The sequence below is a fragment of the Setaria italica genome, chromosome I (genome assembly GCF_000263155.2).
Source record: "Setaria italica strain Yugu1 chromosome I, Setaria_italica_v2.0, whole genome shotgun sequence".
Taxonomy (NCBI): domain Eukaryota; kingdom Viridiplantae; phylum Streptophyta; class Magnoliopsida; order Poales; family Poaceae; genus Setaria; species Setaria italica.
In genome coordinates, this window is record NC_028450.1 from 29518146 (window position 1) to 29535677 (window position 17532).

Sequence of the window (17532 nt, forward strand, 5' to 3'; positions counted from 1 at the left end):
GAAATGGTAATGCAAATCCGGATGATAATGTAAGTTGTTTGTGATGACACCAAAAATGTTACCTTGTAGCTTTCTCAAGACAATTTGCTTTATTTGCACGCGATGTCATAAAACCATTCTTTCTTCTTCTCCTAAGATCAGCAACAGTAAATTGCACAATGGGATATTGTACAGATGCAGAATATACTGCAGCATCATTATCAGAATCATGAGCATCAGGCAAAGGACTATCCTTCAATGTATTCAGATGTTCCACTTCTGAATGTTTATTGGGAGCACCAGAAATCGAAAGACATCGATCATGCTGTTCCTCCTGCAAGGATTCCAGCAGTTAATCCCGTGAGTGATGGAAACAAAAGCTTTTTTTCGGTTTGAGTTAAACTCATACTGAACCACAGGTAGCTAACGAAAGAAATTATTCCAGAAGCAATGTCTATTGTTTTAAACTAAAACTAATAGCAAAAATACCAAAATTAGATTGATAATTCACAAATTAGAACAATGTAATCTTGCAAGAAAATAAAATAGAAAATAGAAATCCATCATGAACTCTTAGATTTAGGAGCAGCAGGCAAAGCATTTAACAGGAGTGTTAAGAATAACAAGTGAGCAAGCAGCATAAGAACATGGACAAAACAAGCTAAGGTATTGGCAGCAGTTCAATCTCCACCAGAATATAATGGAAAGGGCTGCATATCTGACTGTAAACAGTTTGCTTACCACATCAGGTTCTGGAGTGAGAACATCACATGGACTTAATACTTTCGCACCACAGATCACAGTATTAGGCGGTTCAGAATGCTGTGGTGAAACATCTGCCCTCACAGATACAAAAGATCGTGGGGATTGCTGTTTTAAAGAGTTTGTTTCCAGAGGCAAATTGAACTCAGGAATATTAGATGTCCTTGAGCTTAATGCAGCTGGTGGATTTGCATCTAAACTTGTTCTCCTCACTTGTTCTGAGCCTACCCCACTTCTCAACACTGGAGTTTCAGAGATAAGATTGCAATTATCTTCGTGCTTCTGCTTATTTGGTGAAACAAAGTTTCCTTCCAAACTTGTTCTCCTCACCTGTTCTGAGCATGCCCCTATTCTCAGCACTGGAGCTTCAGAAATAAGACTGCAATCATCTGTATAGTCCGGCTTGTTTGGCAATATAAAATTTGCTTCCAAACTTGTTCTCCTCACTTGTTCTAAGCATGGCCCTCTTCTCAACACTGGAGCTTCAGAAATAAGATTACAATCGTCTTCGTGCTTCCGCTTGTTTAGTGATACATAGTTCATAAGAGAAGATTGAACAGTAGGTGAATGGGTAGATTTTGCAGCAAGCCCTGTTCTGAAATGATTTGCTCCCGGTGCACAACCTTTTCCTTCTTTAGGAAATCTTTTAGGTTGTTCATATGAGAAGGATGGAAGCCAGGCAGATCTATCAGCCTGAGTGGCTGTGCCTCTTGACAAGGGGCTCACTTCTCTAGATGTGGCATCAATGGCTACCTTTGTCACTGAAGAAGGCTTTTTCTTGTTCTCTGGTGAAACCTGATCCTCGCTGTCTGTTTCTTCCTTGTCATCACTATTGTCCGGAGATGAAACATTCTCTACTTCTATCAAATCTGTGTCTTCACTATGCCCATCAGTAACAGTATCCTCTTCCTTTTCAGGATCTTCAACACGATTGACTGAGAAACTACATTGTTGAGGGGAATACAGATTTTCAACAGCTTCACGTAAAGACCGCAGAATTATACTCTCAGATGAGAAGAAAATCTTTCTCTTGTCAGGTGCGACATTCACATCATAGGATGTGGTTGGAATACGGAAATCCAGGAGAGCCACAGGATATTGCTTGGCATTCGAGCTTCTGTACAGCTCATTGACAAGTTTTGTGACCTTTGGCATATCAACAGGTCTGCTGTTCACATAGAAGAATTGTCTATCTCCTGAATTGCGACCAGTACCAGGTCCAGGTTTTGAGAGAAAGCCTTCTACTTGGCAGCCATCTGAGATGGTAACACTGAAGGGCTCAAGAGACTTGAAAGTGTTCAGACCAAATACGGTAATGATATTGTCTTTCATTGAACTGCTGCCTTGAGTTCTAAGCACCACCATTTTAGAATTTTTGCCAACAGTATTAGTGCAAAGTAATCTGACCCCTTTGGCAATCAAGGCATAAGCCTAGCACAAGTAAGATGCAACAATTAGTAATAGAGGGTAAATAGACAATCAGACAATAAAACCTAAGCAATAATCTGAACAGAACATGCCTACTACAGGAAGGAAATAAGTAGAGATGTGTGACAATAAATTGTTGAAGGGGAACAGTTACCCTCAACATTTGATAGCCACACACAAAACATGCAAAGCAAAGCAATCTTAGGAACTGAAACAGACAACTCACATTCAGCAGGGAGATCACTTTCCCATACTCTTTCCGAATGTTCCTGTTAAACTCCTTGCTCCTGACCGGCAAGGTGGAGAACAACTTCTCGACTGTCACCGTGGTCCCAACCTGCCGTGCGGTCTTCCTCTCGCTGGCCACCACGCCCGAGTGCTCAAACTCCAAACGCGTCCCAACGGACTCATCCTTGGTCCTCGTCTCAACCGTCAGTTTCCCCAGCGCGCAGAGCGAGCTCAGCGCTTCACCCCGGAATCCGAAGGTGACCACGGATCCGAGGTCGGAGAAATCTGATATCTTGGAGGTGTGGTGCTTAAGAGCAAGCGCCTATTGAAGTGGCCGCGGCATGATTAGCGAGGGGCAATTCGTGGCAATGCCTAATAGCAGGGAAATGGGGGGAAGGGGAACTGATGGCTCCTTGTATTGGGGACAGATGCCTCACCTGGAAGTTGGCGGGCGAGATGCCGTAGCCGTTGTCGGCGACCTTGAACCACTCCGCGCCGTAGGCCTTGAGGCTGACCTCGACGGAGGTGGCGCCGGCGTCGAGGCTGTTCTCGACGAGCTCCTTGACGGCGGAGGAGAGGTCGAAGATGACCTGGCCGGAGCAGATGCGGTGCACCACCGCCTTGCTTATCGGCTTGATCGCCGGCGAGGAGCCGCCGCGCCCGTCTCCTCCTCCAGCTCCAGCCATTCCTCCTTAAACCCTACGCCTCCCGGTGGAGAGGACGGGGTTTCCGGCTTCTGCTTCCTCTAATCCTCTGGAACCCGCGCTCCTGGCTATGCAACCGGCAAGCGATTGATTTCGCAGGCTCGCCGCAGTCGCAGCACGAGTGGCGGCGGCGAGACGCATATGCGTTGGGCCTTCAGTGGGCTTGGCCCAGATAGAGAATGAAACTCGAGAAAAATGGGCCTTTTGTTAAAAGAAGTTTAGGCCCATGCTTTTCTCTTTTTCCTAAAGAAATTTAGGTCCATTTTTTTGTATGACCCAATCCAAATATTGCCTATGATCAGGTATAATTTTCTCTGAGCTTCTTGTTGTCTCCATGCTTCGTCATGCTACCTTATCCTGCATACTTGATTTTATAATTGCCGAGATGAAACTACAAATTCATTTTGAAACTTCTGAGCCAGCTTCATAATAAACACAGCCGGCAATAGCTAATAATTAGAAAAAAAAAATCTGTGTGTATACACATAAAGTGTTTTGGTCTTTTGGGGCATTATTGTTAGGTTCGGGTTGAACTGAATTCGCTTAGGAAAAAAAATAAAACTCCAGCGCAGACTCAAGTGAAAATGTTGCAACCTCGCGCAACCAAGAATTAAGCACGGCTTTGTCCATAACCAGGCCAGGTCACCCCCAAAACCACCCTCCCGCCCACCGGATTATGGCGCACCGGTGGCCGGTCAAAGCAAGCAGCCGGACAACACAAGCCCAAGTTGGCCGCGACTGCGTCCAAAGAACGTGACGAATCCGCAACAGAACCATGCGTTCTCCGTTCCGAGTCACCATCAACTCAATTAAAAAGAAAAAGAAAACGTGACGATTCCGAAGAAGCGAGGAGGCGCCTCGCCGCGGCGCCACCCATCACCCAGCCTGCCGCGCGGCGCGTTTCAGCCCGCGTGAGCTGGTTGGATGCACCTGCGTGGAGGTGCGGGTGGCCCCCGGGTTCGTCGGCCGCGACCGGTGTTTGACTGCCCCGCCGCCGCCCAGACGAGCGGTTCTCGCATTGGATTTGTATACTTTTGTTCGTTTTACACCTTTCCATTTGCCGAATTTGTGTAGCTGTATCCCTCCTGTGGTAGCATTAGTGTATGGGCCCCACGTACCGCAAAAAATGTTCTCACTCCCCTCCGTTTCTCCTCCCCCAGGCGAGCAGAGAGGAAAAGACACAGCGTCGTCTCCATCTCTCGTTCCCCATCCTTTCTATTCTCCTGCCGGAGCTTCCCAACCCCATCAATCCAGCCATGGATCAAGAAATTAATTCCATGGAGGACGGTAAATAAAAACTCCAGCATGTTTTTACTTTTTTCTAAATTCCAATGTGTTCCACGTACCGGTTACAACGGCCGTAATCTACTAATTTCTCTCTCCCGTTCCACCTCGGTCACTTTCCAAAGACAGAAGCGTGCACTTATATACACGCATAAGTTAGGTGATAGCAAAAGCGTTTCGTGGATCGGAACGCTGGCGAGAAAGAATTAGAACATTGACGAGATAGCGTATAACGATCTTCTTGCTTCTTTATTAGTTTTTTTTAATCAGTAACGGATAATTGGATGAGGCTACAATTTGTGTCGGATACGAAAGTGATCGAGTAGAGATACATGTTAAGGGGGAAAATAATAGCATGGACCTTTGTTTATGCATTTTCATACGAAATAATGAAGAGCACCGCTAGGCGCTAAACATAGGAATATGGTACGGCTGGTTTTTCGTCTACAAAATTGCAACCACTTCCTTTCTTTGATCGCAAGAAAAAAGTGGGTTTCAGGGGGTGTTTGTTTCTTTAGTCCCTCCTAAAATTTCTATCACATCAAATGTTTAGATACTAATTAGAAATATTAAATATAGACTAATTACAAAACCAACTGCACGGATGGAGACTAATTTGCGAGACGAATCTATTAAGCCTAATTAGTTCATGATTTGACAATGTGATGCTACAGTAAACATGCGTTAATGATAGATTAATTAGCTTAATAGATTAGTCCTCCTAATTAGTCTGCATCTGTGTAATTAATTTTATAATTAGTTTATATTTAATCTCATAATTAGTCTCCGAATATTTGATAAAAAACGCACCATGTGAAAGGAATCCTGCCAAGTGTGGATACTAAGCGAATTCCAACATATTTCAAGGACTTGAACACAAACAATGCTGGTATATAACAAGACCCGGACAGACTTTCCCCCACCAGAACGAGAGAGGAAGAACTCGAAAAAGACAGAAGGCGAAAATTCGAAGGAAAGAAGAAGAGGAGAACGCGAAGCAAATGGCGGAGGGCCCGAGCAAGATGGAATCCATGAGGAAGTGGGTCGTCGAGCACAAGCTCCGTGCCGTAGGTACGCCTCGTCAGTTTTCCTGCGGATTCGTTTTCTTCGCCCGGATCTAGTTATTCGGCGTTGGTTTATGATGTATCTCAAATCCCTACAATTTCTTTCTGACGTTATTAGCGGAGTTTCGCAATTTGGATTGTGGGAGTCTATCACGAAATTATGACCTAGTTTTTCTGTTTTCCGAGTATTTTTGGGAAAGTTGTTTTTTTAGATTATTTCCCCTACTGGTTGCAAAGTTTTCTGATTATTGCGGGATGTTTGGTTGGAGAAAAGGTTGCCTCTGGCTCACTGGGATCAGCAGTTCGATCGCCTACAACTGGTCGCGGCCCAATATGAAGCCTAGCGTCAAGATCATCCACGCAAGGTTAGTTTATTTTCTCATTTTTATTTCACTCCTTTAACTTTTTGCGCGTTTTTAACTACAGGATAGCATGTCTTGTATTATCATAAACAAGAATACCGCAATTGATTTATTCTTTTCTTAGATCCAATAACTTAATTAGTCTTGAACATTTCATATTTTTAAAACTACTACAATTAAAAATGGTTGATTTTCTTGTCTGCGTCTGAAACTCCGTTTGAGAGCTAATCTGCAATATGAAAAAGCCCGACCAACTTACATGTTCCTAGACCTACAGGACTACATCTCCACGGACTTCATATGATTTTTTGGAAGTTTCTGTAAGGCTGGCTTATTAGGTATAACATTGCTCAATAACTGCTAAGATTCCAGCCACAGTTAGGTAGGATGGACTTGGCATCAGGATTGTAAGTAAAGATCGGTGGTCTGGCAAGAAGTTTGATTTGATTGTAGAAAAGTCTCTGGTTTCAATCGTTGTTAACTGTTGGTAGTGGTTATAAAGTAGGTGGTGACATTTGGCACAAGCACAAATGCAGGGATACCGTGGGTTTGCTGTGCCTGGAGGAAAATAGTTGGTCTTGATTCTTTTCAAATATACAGCATTGGTTTATAAGGTTGTATGACAGTGTGTATTTATATGGATTTGGTTTCACAAATTGGTTTGGGTGCCTGCCTGATAGTGTTACCTTATCTCCTGTAGTCCTGTTTTAAGCGTGCAGTCGTACCATTCAAAAGAAAAGTTAAAGTTTAGTAGCTTCTTGGTTATTGCAGACCTGTGCTTGATGATCTGTTAGGTATATACACTGGTATTTGTCCTTACATGATGTAAGGAGTAATTTAGGCAGCCTCTAGTTTAGTCTTTAAGCTCATAAGGTTGTAAGAGTACCAAGTTCTCTCTGTTTCCTGCACCTTTATGCATTGGCTTATATGACCTGTCCACTCCAGCCTAAAAGTAAAAGAACATCCGCAGATGCATTACCCAATCCCTTGTCAAACTACTTTAGATTGAACTTTTTAATGCGTTTTCACACCCTCCTCCAAAGTCCTAATTTGCTTATTTCTTCTGAATGTTCTGTAAGCCTGTCCAAGCCTAACTGCCAAATTTGGGCGTGTTTACCTAGTTCAGCACATAAAATATCTGAACTGTTGCTATACCTTTGGCATTCTGCCAATAATAGGAAACTCCTTGCCTTTTTTTTTTGCCAAAATGGGATGAAAACAGATGCTACTTAATTGATGGTTCCAATTTTTGCAAGTTTTTAGGGCCTACCTGCATAAACATAAAAACACCCTTAAAACCACTATGGATTGAACTTGTACATTGATCTTTCTCATGTTGAAGGATAGTGTTGTACAAAATCCTTGATGAACCTTCTCGCTGTGGCTGTTAATTGGTGCAACCTTCACCTCATATATTGCAGTAGTCAACAATGTTGTAAGATAGGTTAAATTCAACTGCTAATCAATCGCATGTAAATGTACCGAAGATGATTGTTTTCAACTTTTCATTCTGTATCATCTTTTGCTATTTATTTGCCTCTGGCTCTGAGCTCTTTTTAATTCACATATATATGGCTTGTACATGTTGTACTTCATTGCACCTGCTTCGCTGATGTTACTTCTCATAGTGCTCATTTCATAACGGGTTCTGCGGTTTTAAAAAGATAGTGTGCATGACAATTTGATCTTAGATTGGCGACCTTAGATTGTGTGCATGACAATTTCATAACAATTGCTTAGATTGGCAACCTTTGTTGCACGTAGACTGTAGCCACTGCATGTATTACTGAATATAGAAATTGCAGCTGTTTTAATACACACAGATTCCAGATGACTTCACTTGTATTCAATTCTATCATGCTATTATTTGAAAACTCACAATCCTAACATCTCATAAACTGTTGACTTTTGCAGGTTGCATGCGCAGGCTCTAACCCTTGCTGCATTGGTTGGTTCTGCATGTGTGGAGTACTATGATAACAAATATGGTTCTTCTGGGCCTAAGGTGGACAAGTACACAAGCCAATACCTGGCACACTCGCATAAAGATTAAGATCTCCATGTTCATTCCTGCATAGCGGATTAATTTTGGGCTCATTTCTGGGTGCTCAACTGCTCATTAACTATGTCCCTGGATGCTGGATGGTTCTCTTTGCCCCCTTATTAATGCAAAATGACAGTGTACTTGCCAGGGCATTCCTGGGAAATGGCATAGAGGGTGTAATGGTGATATCACCTTCATAATTTAGCCTCAGGTTGCATTATGCAACATCACATTGTGAACCTTCCTTGGATGTTTTTATCTTTTTTCCCCAAAGAAAAGCAAAGGAGAGAGATCCTGGTTTTTGCCGAACTGTTTTGTGTTCTCTGTCTCTTGTTCATGCGTGCTTGTATGCTGCTGGCAACGCAAATCAGAGATGCTTTTAACGATGATTTGTAGTTGTGGATATGTACTACTCGCAAATTACAACTTTATTATAATAAAATTCAGCCTATGCTCTATACAAAATCAACTCATTTTGTGGTCCCTTCTTTTGAGAAATTTTGTGGCGTCTTCCAAAGAATTGAAACGCTAGAATTTGTGTGGTCCGTTAAAATTCTAGGGGATCATTGCGCCTGCTCTCCGATGCACAATTTAGTTTTTTAAAAAATAGCCTGCATAGACGCCGACAGGTGGAGCCCGTCACATTACGCCTGGTGCGTCAAAACTCGAAGACCCCAACACCTTCCCGGGCGGCGGCGGCGGCGGCGGCTCGATGCTACCCCGATGCGGACGCCGGAGACCATCGGCCCGCTCCTCGCCCGCTACGGTGCGTCGCGGTCGCTGCTCGCGGGGGCGCACCTCCACTCCCACCTCCTCAAGTCTGGCCTCCTCGCCGCCTGCCGCAACCACCTCATCTCGTTCTACTCCCGATGCCGCCTTCCGCGCGCCGCGCGCGCGGTGTTCGACGAAATCCCGGACCCGTGCCATGTCTCCTGGTCCTCGCTCGTCACCGCCTACTCCAACAACTCCATGCCCCGGGAGGCGCTCGGGGCGTTCCGGGCCATGCGCAGCCGCGGCGTCCGGTGCAACGAGTTCGCGCTCCCCGTCGTGCTCAAGTGCGCGCCGGACGCCAGGCTCGGCGCGCAGGTGCACGCGCTGGCGGTGGCCACGGCGCTCGACGGGGACGTCTTCGTCGCCAACGCGCTCGTGGCCATGTACGGCGGGTTCGGCATGGTGGACGAGGCCAGGAGGATGTTCGACGAGTCTGGTGGCGCCATCAGCAAGGAGAGGAACGCTGTCTCTTGGAACGGCATGATGTCGGCGTACGTCAAGAACGACCGGTGTGGGGACGCCATCGGGGTGTTCCGTGAGATGGTGTGGAGCGGGGCGCGGCCGAACGAGTTTGGGTTCTCCTGCGTCGTGAATGCGTGCACGGGGGCCAGGGATTCGGAAGCCGGGAGGCAGGTGCACGCCATGGTGGTGAGGATGGGTTATGACGAGGATGTGTTCACAGCAAATGCGCTGGTCGACATGTACTCGAAGCTGGGGGACATTGATACGGCAGCGGTGGTTTTTGAGAAGATGCCTGCAGTGGATGTTGTCTCGTGGAATGCTTTTATTTCCGGATGTGTGATTCATGGCCATGATCATCGTGCACTGGAGTTGCTGATCCAGATGAAGTCTTCGGGGCTGGTGCCCAATGTGTATACATTGTCTACTATCCTGAAGGCTTGTGCTGGTGCTGGTGCATTCAATTTGGGCCGGCAAATTCATGGGTTTATGATCAAGGCCGATGCAGTTTCAGATGAATTCATCGGTGTTGGTCTTGTCGATATGTATGCAAAGGATGGGTTTTTGGATGATGCAAGGAAGGTGTTCAATTTCATGCCCCAAAAGAATTTGATTTTGTGGAATGCACTGATCTCAGGTTGCTCTCATGATGGACAATGTGGCGAGGCGCTGTCACTCTTTCGCAGGATGAGAATGGAGGGGCTTGACCTTGATGTCAATAGGACAACACTGGCTGCTGTTCTCAAGTCAACAGCGAGCTTGGAGGCAATCAGTCACACAAGACAGGTCCATGCTCTTGCAGAGAAGATAGGGCTCCTATCTGACTCTCATGTCATCAATGGGCTTATTGATTCATACTGGAAGTGTGACTGCCTCAATGACGCAGTTAGGGTTTTTGAAGAAAGCTGTCCTGATGACATCATATCTTCTACATCCATGATAACAGCACTCTCACAGTCTGACCATGGTGAGGATGCAATAAAGCTGTTTGTGCAGATGCTAAGGAAAGGGCTTGAGCCTGATTCTTTTGTACTAAGTAGCCTCCTGAATGCTTGTGCTAGTCTGTCGGCCTATGAACAAGGAAAGCAAGTGCATGCTCATCTGATCAAGAGGCAGTTCACGTCAGATGTGTTTGCAGGGAATGCTCTTGTGTACACCTATGCAAAATGTGGGAGCATAGAGGATGCAGACATGGCCTTCTCTGGCCTACCAGAGAGGGGAGTTGTCTCATGGTCTGCAATGATCGGAGGGCTCGCGCAGCATGGACAAGGGAAGAGATCGTTGGAATTGTTCCATAGAATGCTTGATGAGGGCGTTGCCCCAAACCACATCACTTTGACCAGTGTTCTCTCTGCTTGTAACCATGCAGGGCTTGTTGATGAGGCCAAGAAATACTTTGAGTCAATGAAGGAGATGTTTGGAATTGACAGGACCGAGGAGCATTACTCGTGCATGATTGATCTTCTTGGCCGTGCAGGGAAATTAGAGGATGCGATGGAGCTTGTCAACAACATGCCATTCGAAGCTAATGCTGCAGTTTGGGGTGCACTCTTAGGAGCCTCAAGAGTTCACCAAGATCCCGAGCTGGGAAGGTTAGCAGCTGAAAAGCTCTTCACTCTAGAGCCAGAGAAGTCTGGCACACATGTCCTGCTTGCAAACACTTATGCTTCAGCAGGCATGTGGGATGAGGTGGCTAAGGTGCGGAAGCTAATGAAAGAAAGTAACCTCAAGAAGGAGCCTGCTATGAGCTGGGTTGAGATGAAGGACAAGGTGCATACTTTCATTGTCGGTGACAAGAGCCATCCAAAGGCAAAGGAGATATATGGTAAGCTAGATGAACTGGGAGATCTGATGAACAAAGCTGGTTATGTTCCAAATGTGGAGGTCGATCTGCATGACGTAGACAAAAGCGAAAAGGAACTGCTGCTTTCTCACCACAGCGAGAGGTTGGCTGTCGCTTTTGCATTGATCAGCACTCCAGCTGGAGCCCCAATCAGAGTCAAGAAGAATCTGCGCATATGCAGAGATTGCCATGTTGCCTTCAAGTTCATTTCAAAGATCGTATCAAGGGAGATTATCATCAGAGATATCAATCGGTTCCATCATTTCAGAGACGGGACATGTTCTTGCGGTGATTATTGGTGAAAATGGTTTTGTCAGATGATAATTTTGTTGCTTGTTGAGAATTCTGATGGTTAGAGCAGTTACATGCCTTCATGGAGGCTTATAGTTTCACAAGATTTTGTAGCCAGTCAGCTGAGTGATGCAATGCAATTTTTTTGTTGACATACCCGCAGCCATGCATTTTGCAGTTGAATCTGCACTTTGTAACATAAAAATGTTCCTCATGTACACTGCTTTTTAAGCATTCTTATTCATTTTTTTATGGATACAGCAAAAGGGGAGAAAACTTCAGTCGCTTGCTCTTCCCTAAGTATTTGATCCAGCTATTGGCCAACTCTTCTGTGCGTGTAATGTGTTTCTAGGGGAAAATGACAACCGTTATGTCAATTAAAAGGATTTGCACATTGAGAAGGAACTTATATTTTCTTGATCTTGTTAAAGGTAGACCCTGTTGTTCTAGATTATTACTTTTTTTTTGCCTCTTGAATTGTGGAACTCATCAGGTAAGCTACTTGTCTCAGCTTTTCATGCTGATGCAGTCATTATCCAGAATTGATGGCATGGTACAAACTTGTTATAAGAAGTCTTATAAGTGTTGATTGTAAACTCTTCCTGCTGTTTATTCTAGATTGTGGTATAATTCGTACCAAACATCTGCATATATTAAATTAGCTCAGCAATTTGGGCCTGCATAAAAAGTTAATAGCTGACTGGTAGGGTTTTTTTATCCGCCCCAAACATCCAGGAGTAGCATCTGTTTGCTTGTTCATGTTGAATTGAACTACAGATTTTTCGTTATATTCTTAGAATTGTGTTTGTATCAACATTAGTCTCTAAATATCTGTTTTAGTTATAATCTATAACACAGCTGCACATTATGCAATATCCCCTGAGGCCAATGTTGGCGCCCATAGAGTTAAATGAGATATGTGAAAAGGTACACCCCCAATTAACTGCATATGTTCTAGTGTTGTGGGGAATTTCTTTTATTTAACATATATTTATCTTAATTAGCTAAAGGATTATGAGTATAACAGGTTCGAGTTGGAAGTTGATTTGAGTGTCAATACACAGTGAAAATTATGACCATGAAGCACCTTTGAGACTGACAAAGTAGGTGAGTCTTTTTAATCTTGCAAAATCACATGACCCACTATTTTAATGTACATATCAATATCAGCTCAGTGATACCCTTTGGCAGAGTTGAATTTGTGTTCGCTGCTGCCTTGTTGATTAATTCTGATCAGTGTCAATAAAATTATCATATTTTTATGTTTAATGTTTGGCAATTGCATGGTTGTCATTTTCTTGACGAACCTTAGATTGTTCTTAGTTGCGTGATGGTTGCTTTACTTGATATGCATTTGTTCTTTACTAAGAACTTGATATTCTTCCTTCCGTATTATGTTTTTACTGGTTAGTTTGTCCCCTGCTCTTTGTGGTCGTTGCGATTGATTATGAATTTTCTTATTAGTTGCGTGCACCAATCAGTTCAACTTAAAAGTTTAAACTGATGAGAAGAGGTCTCCAACATTTATACAAAATAACATCTAACTGTTGGGTGTTTGTTTTACTATCGTGTAATCTCCGGTTGGTTCAATGAGTATGCCAGCATTTAGATCCGGTTGTATCTAAGGCTCTGTTTGGCATGGCTCCAACTCTGCGTAGAGCTGCTCTACTCCAGAACTCTAGGTAGAGCTAGCTTTGGGTGGAGTTGAAGCGGTTTAGATGGGGTGTTTGGCCAGAAGAGTGCTCTCAGCTTCAAAAAAGATCGATTTCGGTGTGGATTGCCATTGTTGCCCCCCAATTTAGGTCCCACTTGTCATCCTCTCTATCCCCATCTTCTTCTTCCTCAGAAGACGCGGGTAGGGGTCGGGCGGCCGGCAGCGGCGGGGTGCAGACGCGCGGGAGCTGTGTCTCAGGGCAGTGGCCTGGTCCAGCGGTGGAGGAGCCCCGCCCAGGCGAGATAGGGGCGGCGGGCTAGTGGGGCACGTGCTCGTACCGGCGGGGTGGGCGGACGGCGGGGTCCGCAGCGGGGTGAGCAGAAGGTGGGGCAGCTGCGGACGGTGGACAGCAACAGGGGTCGGGCGGCCGGCGGCGGTCAGGAGGGGTAGCAGGAGGGGTCGCCCCGCGGTGCGTTGATGGGTGGCAGGGGAGGAAGACGACGGCCGATGGCAAGGGAGGAAGACAGGCGAGCGGGAGGGAGTCAGGGGGGAAGGCTCGCGAGAAAAGAAAGAAACCATTTTTTGTGTAACCATTGGTATTGGTGGGTAATTACTCACCAACTCCACAAGGAGGTTCATATTGGGTGGTTTTATAGCTGCAAAAGAGGTGCTCCAAAACTCCACCTCTATTTGCACTACAGCTCCATGGAATTTTGGAGCTGGGGTGTTTGGTTAGAAAATTTGCTGGAGTTGCTAAGTTCAGCTCCAGAGCTATGCCAAACACACCCTTAGAGTTAGAGATAAAGATTAGTTGTGTTCTTTGTAGAGAGAACCCACATGTTAATGGTAGATCCTTTACATTGCAAAACACTGGATAAGAATAATTTTTCATTGTATTATAAAAAGGTATCGATTCGATCTCACATCCACTTTATCCTAAACACTAATTAATACTCCGTTTCAAAAATTGTTGGTCGTTTTGACATTTCTAGGTGTATAATTTTTATACATCTAAATATAGTCTATGTCTAGATGCATAATACTCATCCATCCCAAATTATAAGTCATTCCAAGAATCTTGGAGAGTCAAAGTATCTCAAGTTTGACTAAATTTATATGATAATATAATAACATTTATGATGTCATCTAAGTATCATTAGATTCTTCATCAATTATATTTTTATAGTATACCTATTTGATGTCATAAATCTTTATAATTTTCTCTATAATTTTGGTCAAACTTGAGATGCTTTGACTCTCCAAGATTCTTGAAATGACTTATAATTTGGGATGGAGGGAGTAATATTTATGAACTTATAAAAGCTAAAACAATCTACAGAGGGATTAAAAGAATAGATATAAGTGTATGTGTTTTCCTTCATTTTCCACTCAAATCCTATCAAAAAAATATTACTAATCTATGAGCCACTTTTATACTTTTTTTGCGAGTAACCACTTTGACACTTAGTATTCCTATTTTTAGAAACTGCACCTTGGAACAAAAAAGAAGGTATACATTGTAGGCTATAGGTTCTGGATTAAGTTAATAATAAAATAGACATAATTTGCAAGAAACGGTCTTTCGTGTGTCTATATATATATGCTCTGCGGTCTTTCGTAGATATACATATGCTCTGCCGCCCTAGCTAAACTCACCGATAGCCGATCATGCAGCCAGATACCAATAGCAGCAAAAAGTTATTGTTGTCGAATAATATTTACACGAGCTAAAGCCAGCCCACAAGTCCTGCATTCCGGCAAAACTTAGCGACAACTTGTAGAACTATTCTTTTACAGAAGGATGAAAGGGAGGTTCCTCCGTGTATCTAAGCACCGGGAAGAATATGAACTACAATCTATTGTTCACAGTTGAGAGGTTATACTGATACACAAAGAGGTAGAAGCACACATCCAAGAATCCTTTACAAGTAACACTTAGTTGCCTAAGTCTTCCTAGCTTTGCTTCGTTTGCTGTGGGTTGGCTCTTGAATCCAGCCTTCTCAATCTGATATTGCGAACAATAGCAGCTTGCTTCTGGCGATGACTGTAGCTTTTCCTTTTGCTGCACAGATAAATGAAAATTTGAGCTTTCAAAGAAAAGTAGTGGCACCAATTGCAAGCTTCCAATCTTCCATCTTAGCAGGAATCAATTCAACACACCCTGCAAGATTGTAGCAAGAAAAGGGGACAAAACTCGAAGTGTTGCACTTTCCATAGGGTTTGGCTGGAGCTTCAGCGCTCCATGAACTACTCCATCGGCCACTCATCCCGGATTCGTAGTCTGAGGTTTGGGTTGTGGCCGTTTCTTAAATGTTAATGTTTGTGACACGTCTGTAACTGGTTAAGTTTTGTGTGTGTGTGGGAGCGGGCAATTTGCCTCTCCTGTGTATTATTTTTCCTCCTCTTAATGCAATGACATGCAGATCTCTTGTGTTGTTCGAGAAAAAGAATTGTTCCATTCATCTTCTATATGCTTATGCAGTGCCTATTCCAAAAATACAAAACATACTTTTTCCAAACAGGACTACAGGAACTAATTATGCAGATAATTTACTACCCCTTCATAAAGAATATGAAAGAGAAGGAAATATGAAAGACCTGATAAAAATGAGGCCCGCGGTGAGGACCATTCCTCCAATTGCCCATGAAATTCTTTCACCGACAGGCATATCTCTTGCCCATCTCTGGAAATCTTGAACATTCCAAGAAGCCACACCGCTTAATGTTGGACGGTCTTTTGAAGAAGTCCATGAATCAGAGATGGAATCCAAACTCGCTTTACCACCATAGCAGAAAGTGTCATCAACTAAACCAGAGTTGGTCTCAGAAACTTGCACAGAGAAACCAGCAAGATGACATAACTCTGTGCCATTAGAAACCCATTTATGTGCTTTGCCACAAAGGATGTCACCTAAACCACAAGGAGATAAGGCCTGACAAAAGAAGTAAGGATAACTTTTCAGAACCAAACTGTGAAATCATAACCAACAAAAAGATCACAAGGTGTTAAGGCTAAGAATTTCCTACGTACTGAGGATTATTCAAGAAGAAAAGGGAAATTTCACAGAATCAATAGCTATTCAGAATGTATAGAACAGACATGGGTTAGAACATGACTGTTTATTGTAGGATCTAACCATAAAAATACCAAGCTTAATCTAGCAATGACACTTGGATTTTGTATGACATTACATGATTGAGGTATCAGTACCCACTACCCAATTGTATCATTGATCTCTAATCAGAGGGTCTTTAGTCTTACCTGTGTTTTCATATCCACGGAGAAGTACGATTCTGAACAAGCTTTGAAGACCATATCACAGAATGACGCACATACAACAGGAGGTCCAGGCCTGACACCCACGCGTGGATCACATATTGAGCATTCAAGCAATTCCCACAAATGGATACATTCTTGACCGCCTTCACCAGTTAATGCAAGGTTCCTCACAGAGACCAGAGCAGGAAATGTCTGAGTCACATCGCAACATGTATTCTGACGGAATATCCTACACAGTGCTAGATCTCTGCGCCCCTTCGGTGCCCTTCCAGGAGGCTTGCCTTCAGATGAAAAGGCAGGAAATCGTCCACCAGGTGAAACACATACACCTTTTGGTTGTCCTGTGGAGAAAAAGTATGTGATATAAATCATTAGAGTAACGCTCCCATAGTATTCATTTACTGAGGAATCAGCCATGGTAACTACAAGCGATTCTATCTTAACTAGGATCATTTGATATCAACCACAATATTCATATATAACTAAGCGAATCAAAGATACTGCTTGGCATGCGGTAGCATAAGCATTGCTCATCAGTGTAAGTGTTACAAGCAGCAGTATTATCATAAATCCGAATTATATGGCAGTAAGGTAAACACAGCCAGTAATGCAGCTTAACTTAATTCATAACTCATCTAACAGTTTCTTTCAAAAACTGTCCTCTGCAGTATAAAATCTGAAAGTTCGCAAAATGCAGACAGTAAATTCAGAGTGATGAGGCCTAAAGTACGCACACGTAGCCATTTCTAAATTACCGTCCCTTCTTCGCTATACATACATTTAGCAAAATCTACACTGCTTACACAATTCGAGCGACCAAGCACACACCAGCAAGGATCCATACAAAGGCGCGACAAGAATATCTAGCGCCATGCACGTAAACTTAGAAAAAACACTTCCCCTCCACAGCTCAAGTAAACGGAACCAAATAAAACAAAAACTATAAATGAGATCTCGAGTACTCCCAGGCGAGGCGACTGGTCGTACCAGCTGACGCGACCGGCGAGAAGAAGAGCAGCGCCAGGAGGAAGGCGAAGCTGGCCGCGGGTGGCGGGCGCGTCGAATACCCCATCGGAAGCCGCCTGCCCGCCCCGCCGGCGGGGTGCTCGCGGCAGCCGGGGGAGGTCGGCGCGGCGGATGGGGATAGGCGGTCGACGAATCGATGCGCTTCCCGGCGTCTGCGACTCTGGAGTCTGGACCATACAAGTCAACAAGGCTCCTCGCCTCCTCGTCAAGAAATGGGCCGGACGCGACGCGAGGCCCAACATAAGAACACGGCCCGGTTTCGCTTCCAGAACTCCCAGGTTGCCGCTCGCCCGCAGCCGCGCGGCGTTTGTTGGAGAGGCAACGCATTAGTCCCGCATCGCTTGGCGAGAGCG

At 44.3% G+C, this 17532-nt stretch overlaps 4 protein-coding genes across 4 annotated transcripts in view; 2 read left to right on the top strand and 2 right to left on the bottom strand.

The window, feature by feature from the left end:
• LOC101772882 (DNA mismatch repair protein PMS1) overlaps nt 1-3163 on the bottom strand; it is a 5357-nt gene extending 2194 nt beyond the window's left edge. Inside the window, exons 1-4 of the mRNA XM_022828561.1 lie at nt 2835-3163; nt 2396-2719; nt 721-2172; nt 63-313 (exon numbers count right to left, since the gene is read on the bottom strand). Coding sequence (XP_022684296.1) covers nt 63-313; nt 721-2172; nt 2396-2719; nt 2835-3083 — 2276 coding nt within the window. The 5' untranslated portion in view covers nt 3084-3163. The remainder of the gene's footprint in view (nt 1-62; nt 314-720; nt 2173-2395; nt 2720-2834) is intronic.
• A 2147-nt stretch (nt 3164-5310) lies between these two features.
• Nucleotides 5311-8164, top strand: LOC101763554. The gene is made up of 3 exons (XM_004952896.2): nt 5311-5456; nt 5724-5814; nt 7726-8164. Exons 1-3 carry the CDS (start codon nt 5387-5389, stop codon nt 7862-7864), a joined length of 300 nt encoding a protein of 99 aa, XP_004952953.1. The 5' UTR covers nt 5311-5386; the 3' UTR covers nt 7865-8164.
• Nucleotides 8165-8363: 199 nt separating this feature from the next.
• Nucleotides 8364-11519, top strand: LOC101763962 (pentatricopeptide repeat-containing protein At4g14850). Its single transcript, XM_004952897.3, has one exon. The coding sequence runs from the start codon at nt 8579-8581 to the stop codon at nt 11228-11230; it is 2652 nt and encodes an 883-aa protein (XP_004952954.1). The 5' UTR covers nt 8364-8578; the 3' UTR covers nt 11231-11519.
• A 3031-nt stretch (nt 11520-14550) lies between these two features.
• Nucleotides 14551-17340, bottom strand: LOC101764373. The gene is made up of 4 exons (XM_004952898.3): nt 17141-17340; nt 16136-16494; nt 15472-15806; nt 14551-14935 (listed from the first exon to the last, which is right to left on the bottom strand). Exons 1-4 carry the CDS (start codon nt 17223-17225, stop codon nt 14827-14829), a joined length of 888 nt encoding a protein of 295 aa, XP_004952955.1. The 5' UTR covers nt 17226-17340; the 3' UTR covers nt 14551-14826.
• Nucleotides 17341-17532: the final 192 nt, after the last annotated feature.

Coding starts and splice junctions, on each gene's coding strand:
- LOC101763962 (XM_004952897.3), top strand. CDS start 8,579: ATGCGGACGCCGGAGACCATCGGCCCGCTCCTCGCCCGCTACGGTGCG.
- LOC101764373 (XM_004952898.3), bottom strand. CDS start 17,225: ATGGGGTATTCGACGCGCCCGCCACCCGCGGCCAGCTTCGCCTTCCTC. Junction 16,495..17,140: donor CTCGCCGGTCGCGTCAGCTG/GTACGACCAGTC, acceptor TTTTCTCCACAG/GACAACCAAAAGGTGTATGT. Junction 14,936..15,471: donor GCGGGCCTCATTTTTATCAG/GTCTTTCATATT, acceptor TTATCTGTGCAG/CAAAAGGAAAAGCTACAGTC.
- LOC101763554 (XM_004952896.2), top strand. CDS start 5,387: ATGGCGGAGGGCCCGAGCAAGATGGAATCCATGAGGAAGTGGGTCGTC. Junction 5,457..5,723: donor GCACAAGCTCCGTGCCGTAG/GTACGCCTCGTC, acceptor GTTGGAGAAAAG/GTTGCCTCTGGCTCACTGGG. Junction 5,815..7,725: donor GTCAAGATCATCCACGCAAG/GTTAGTTTATTT, acceptor TGACTTTTGCAG/GTTGCATGCGCAGGCTCTAA.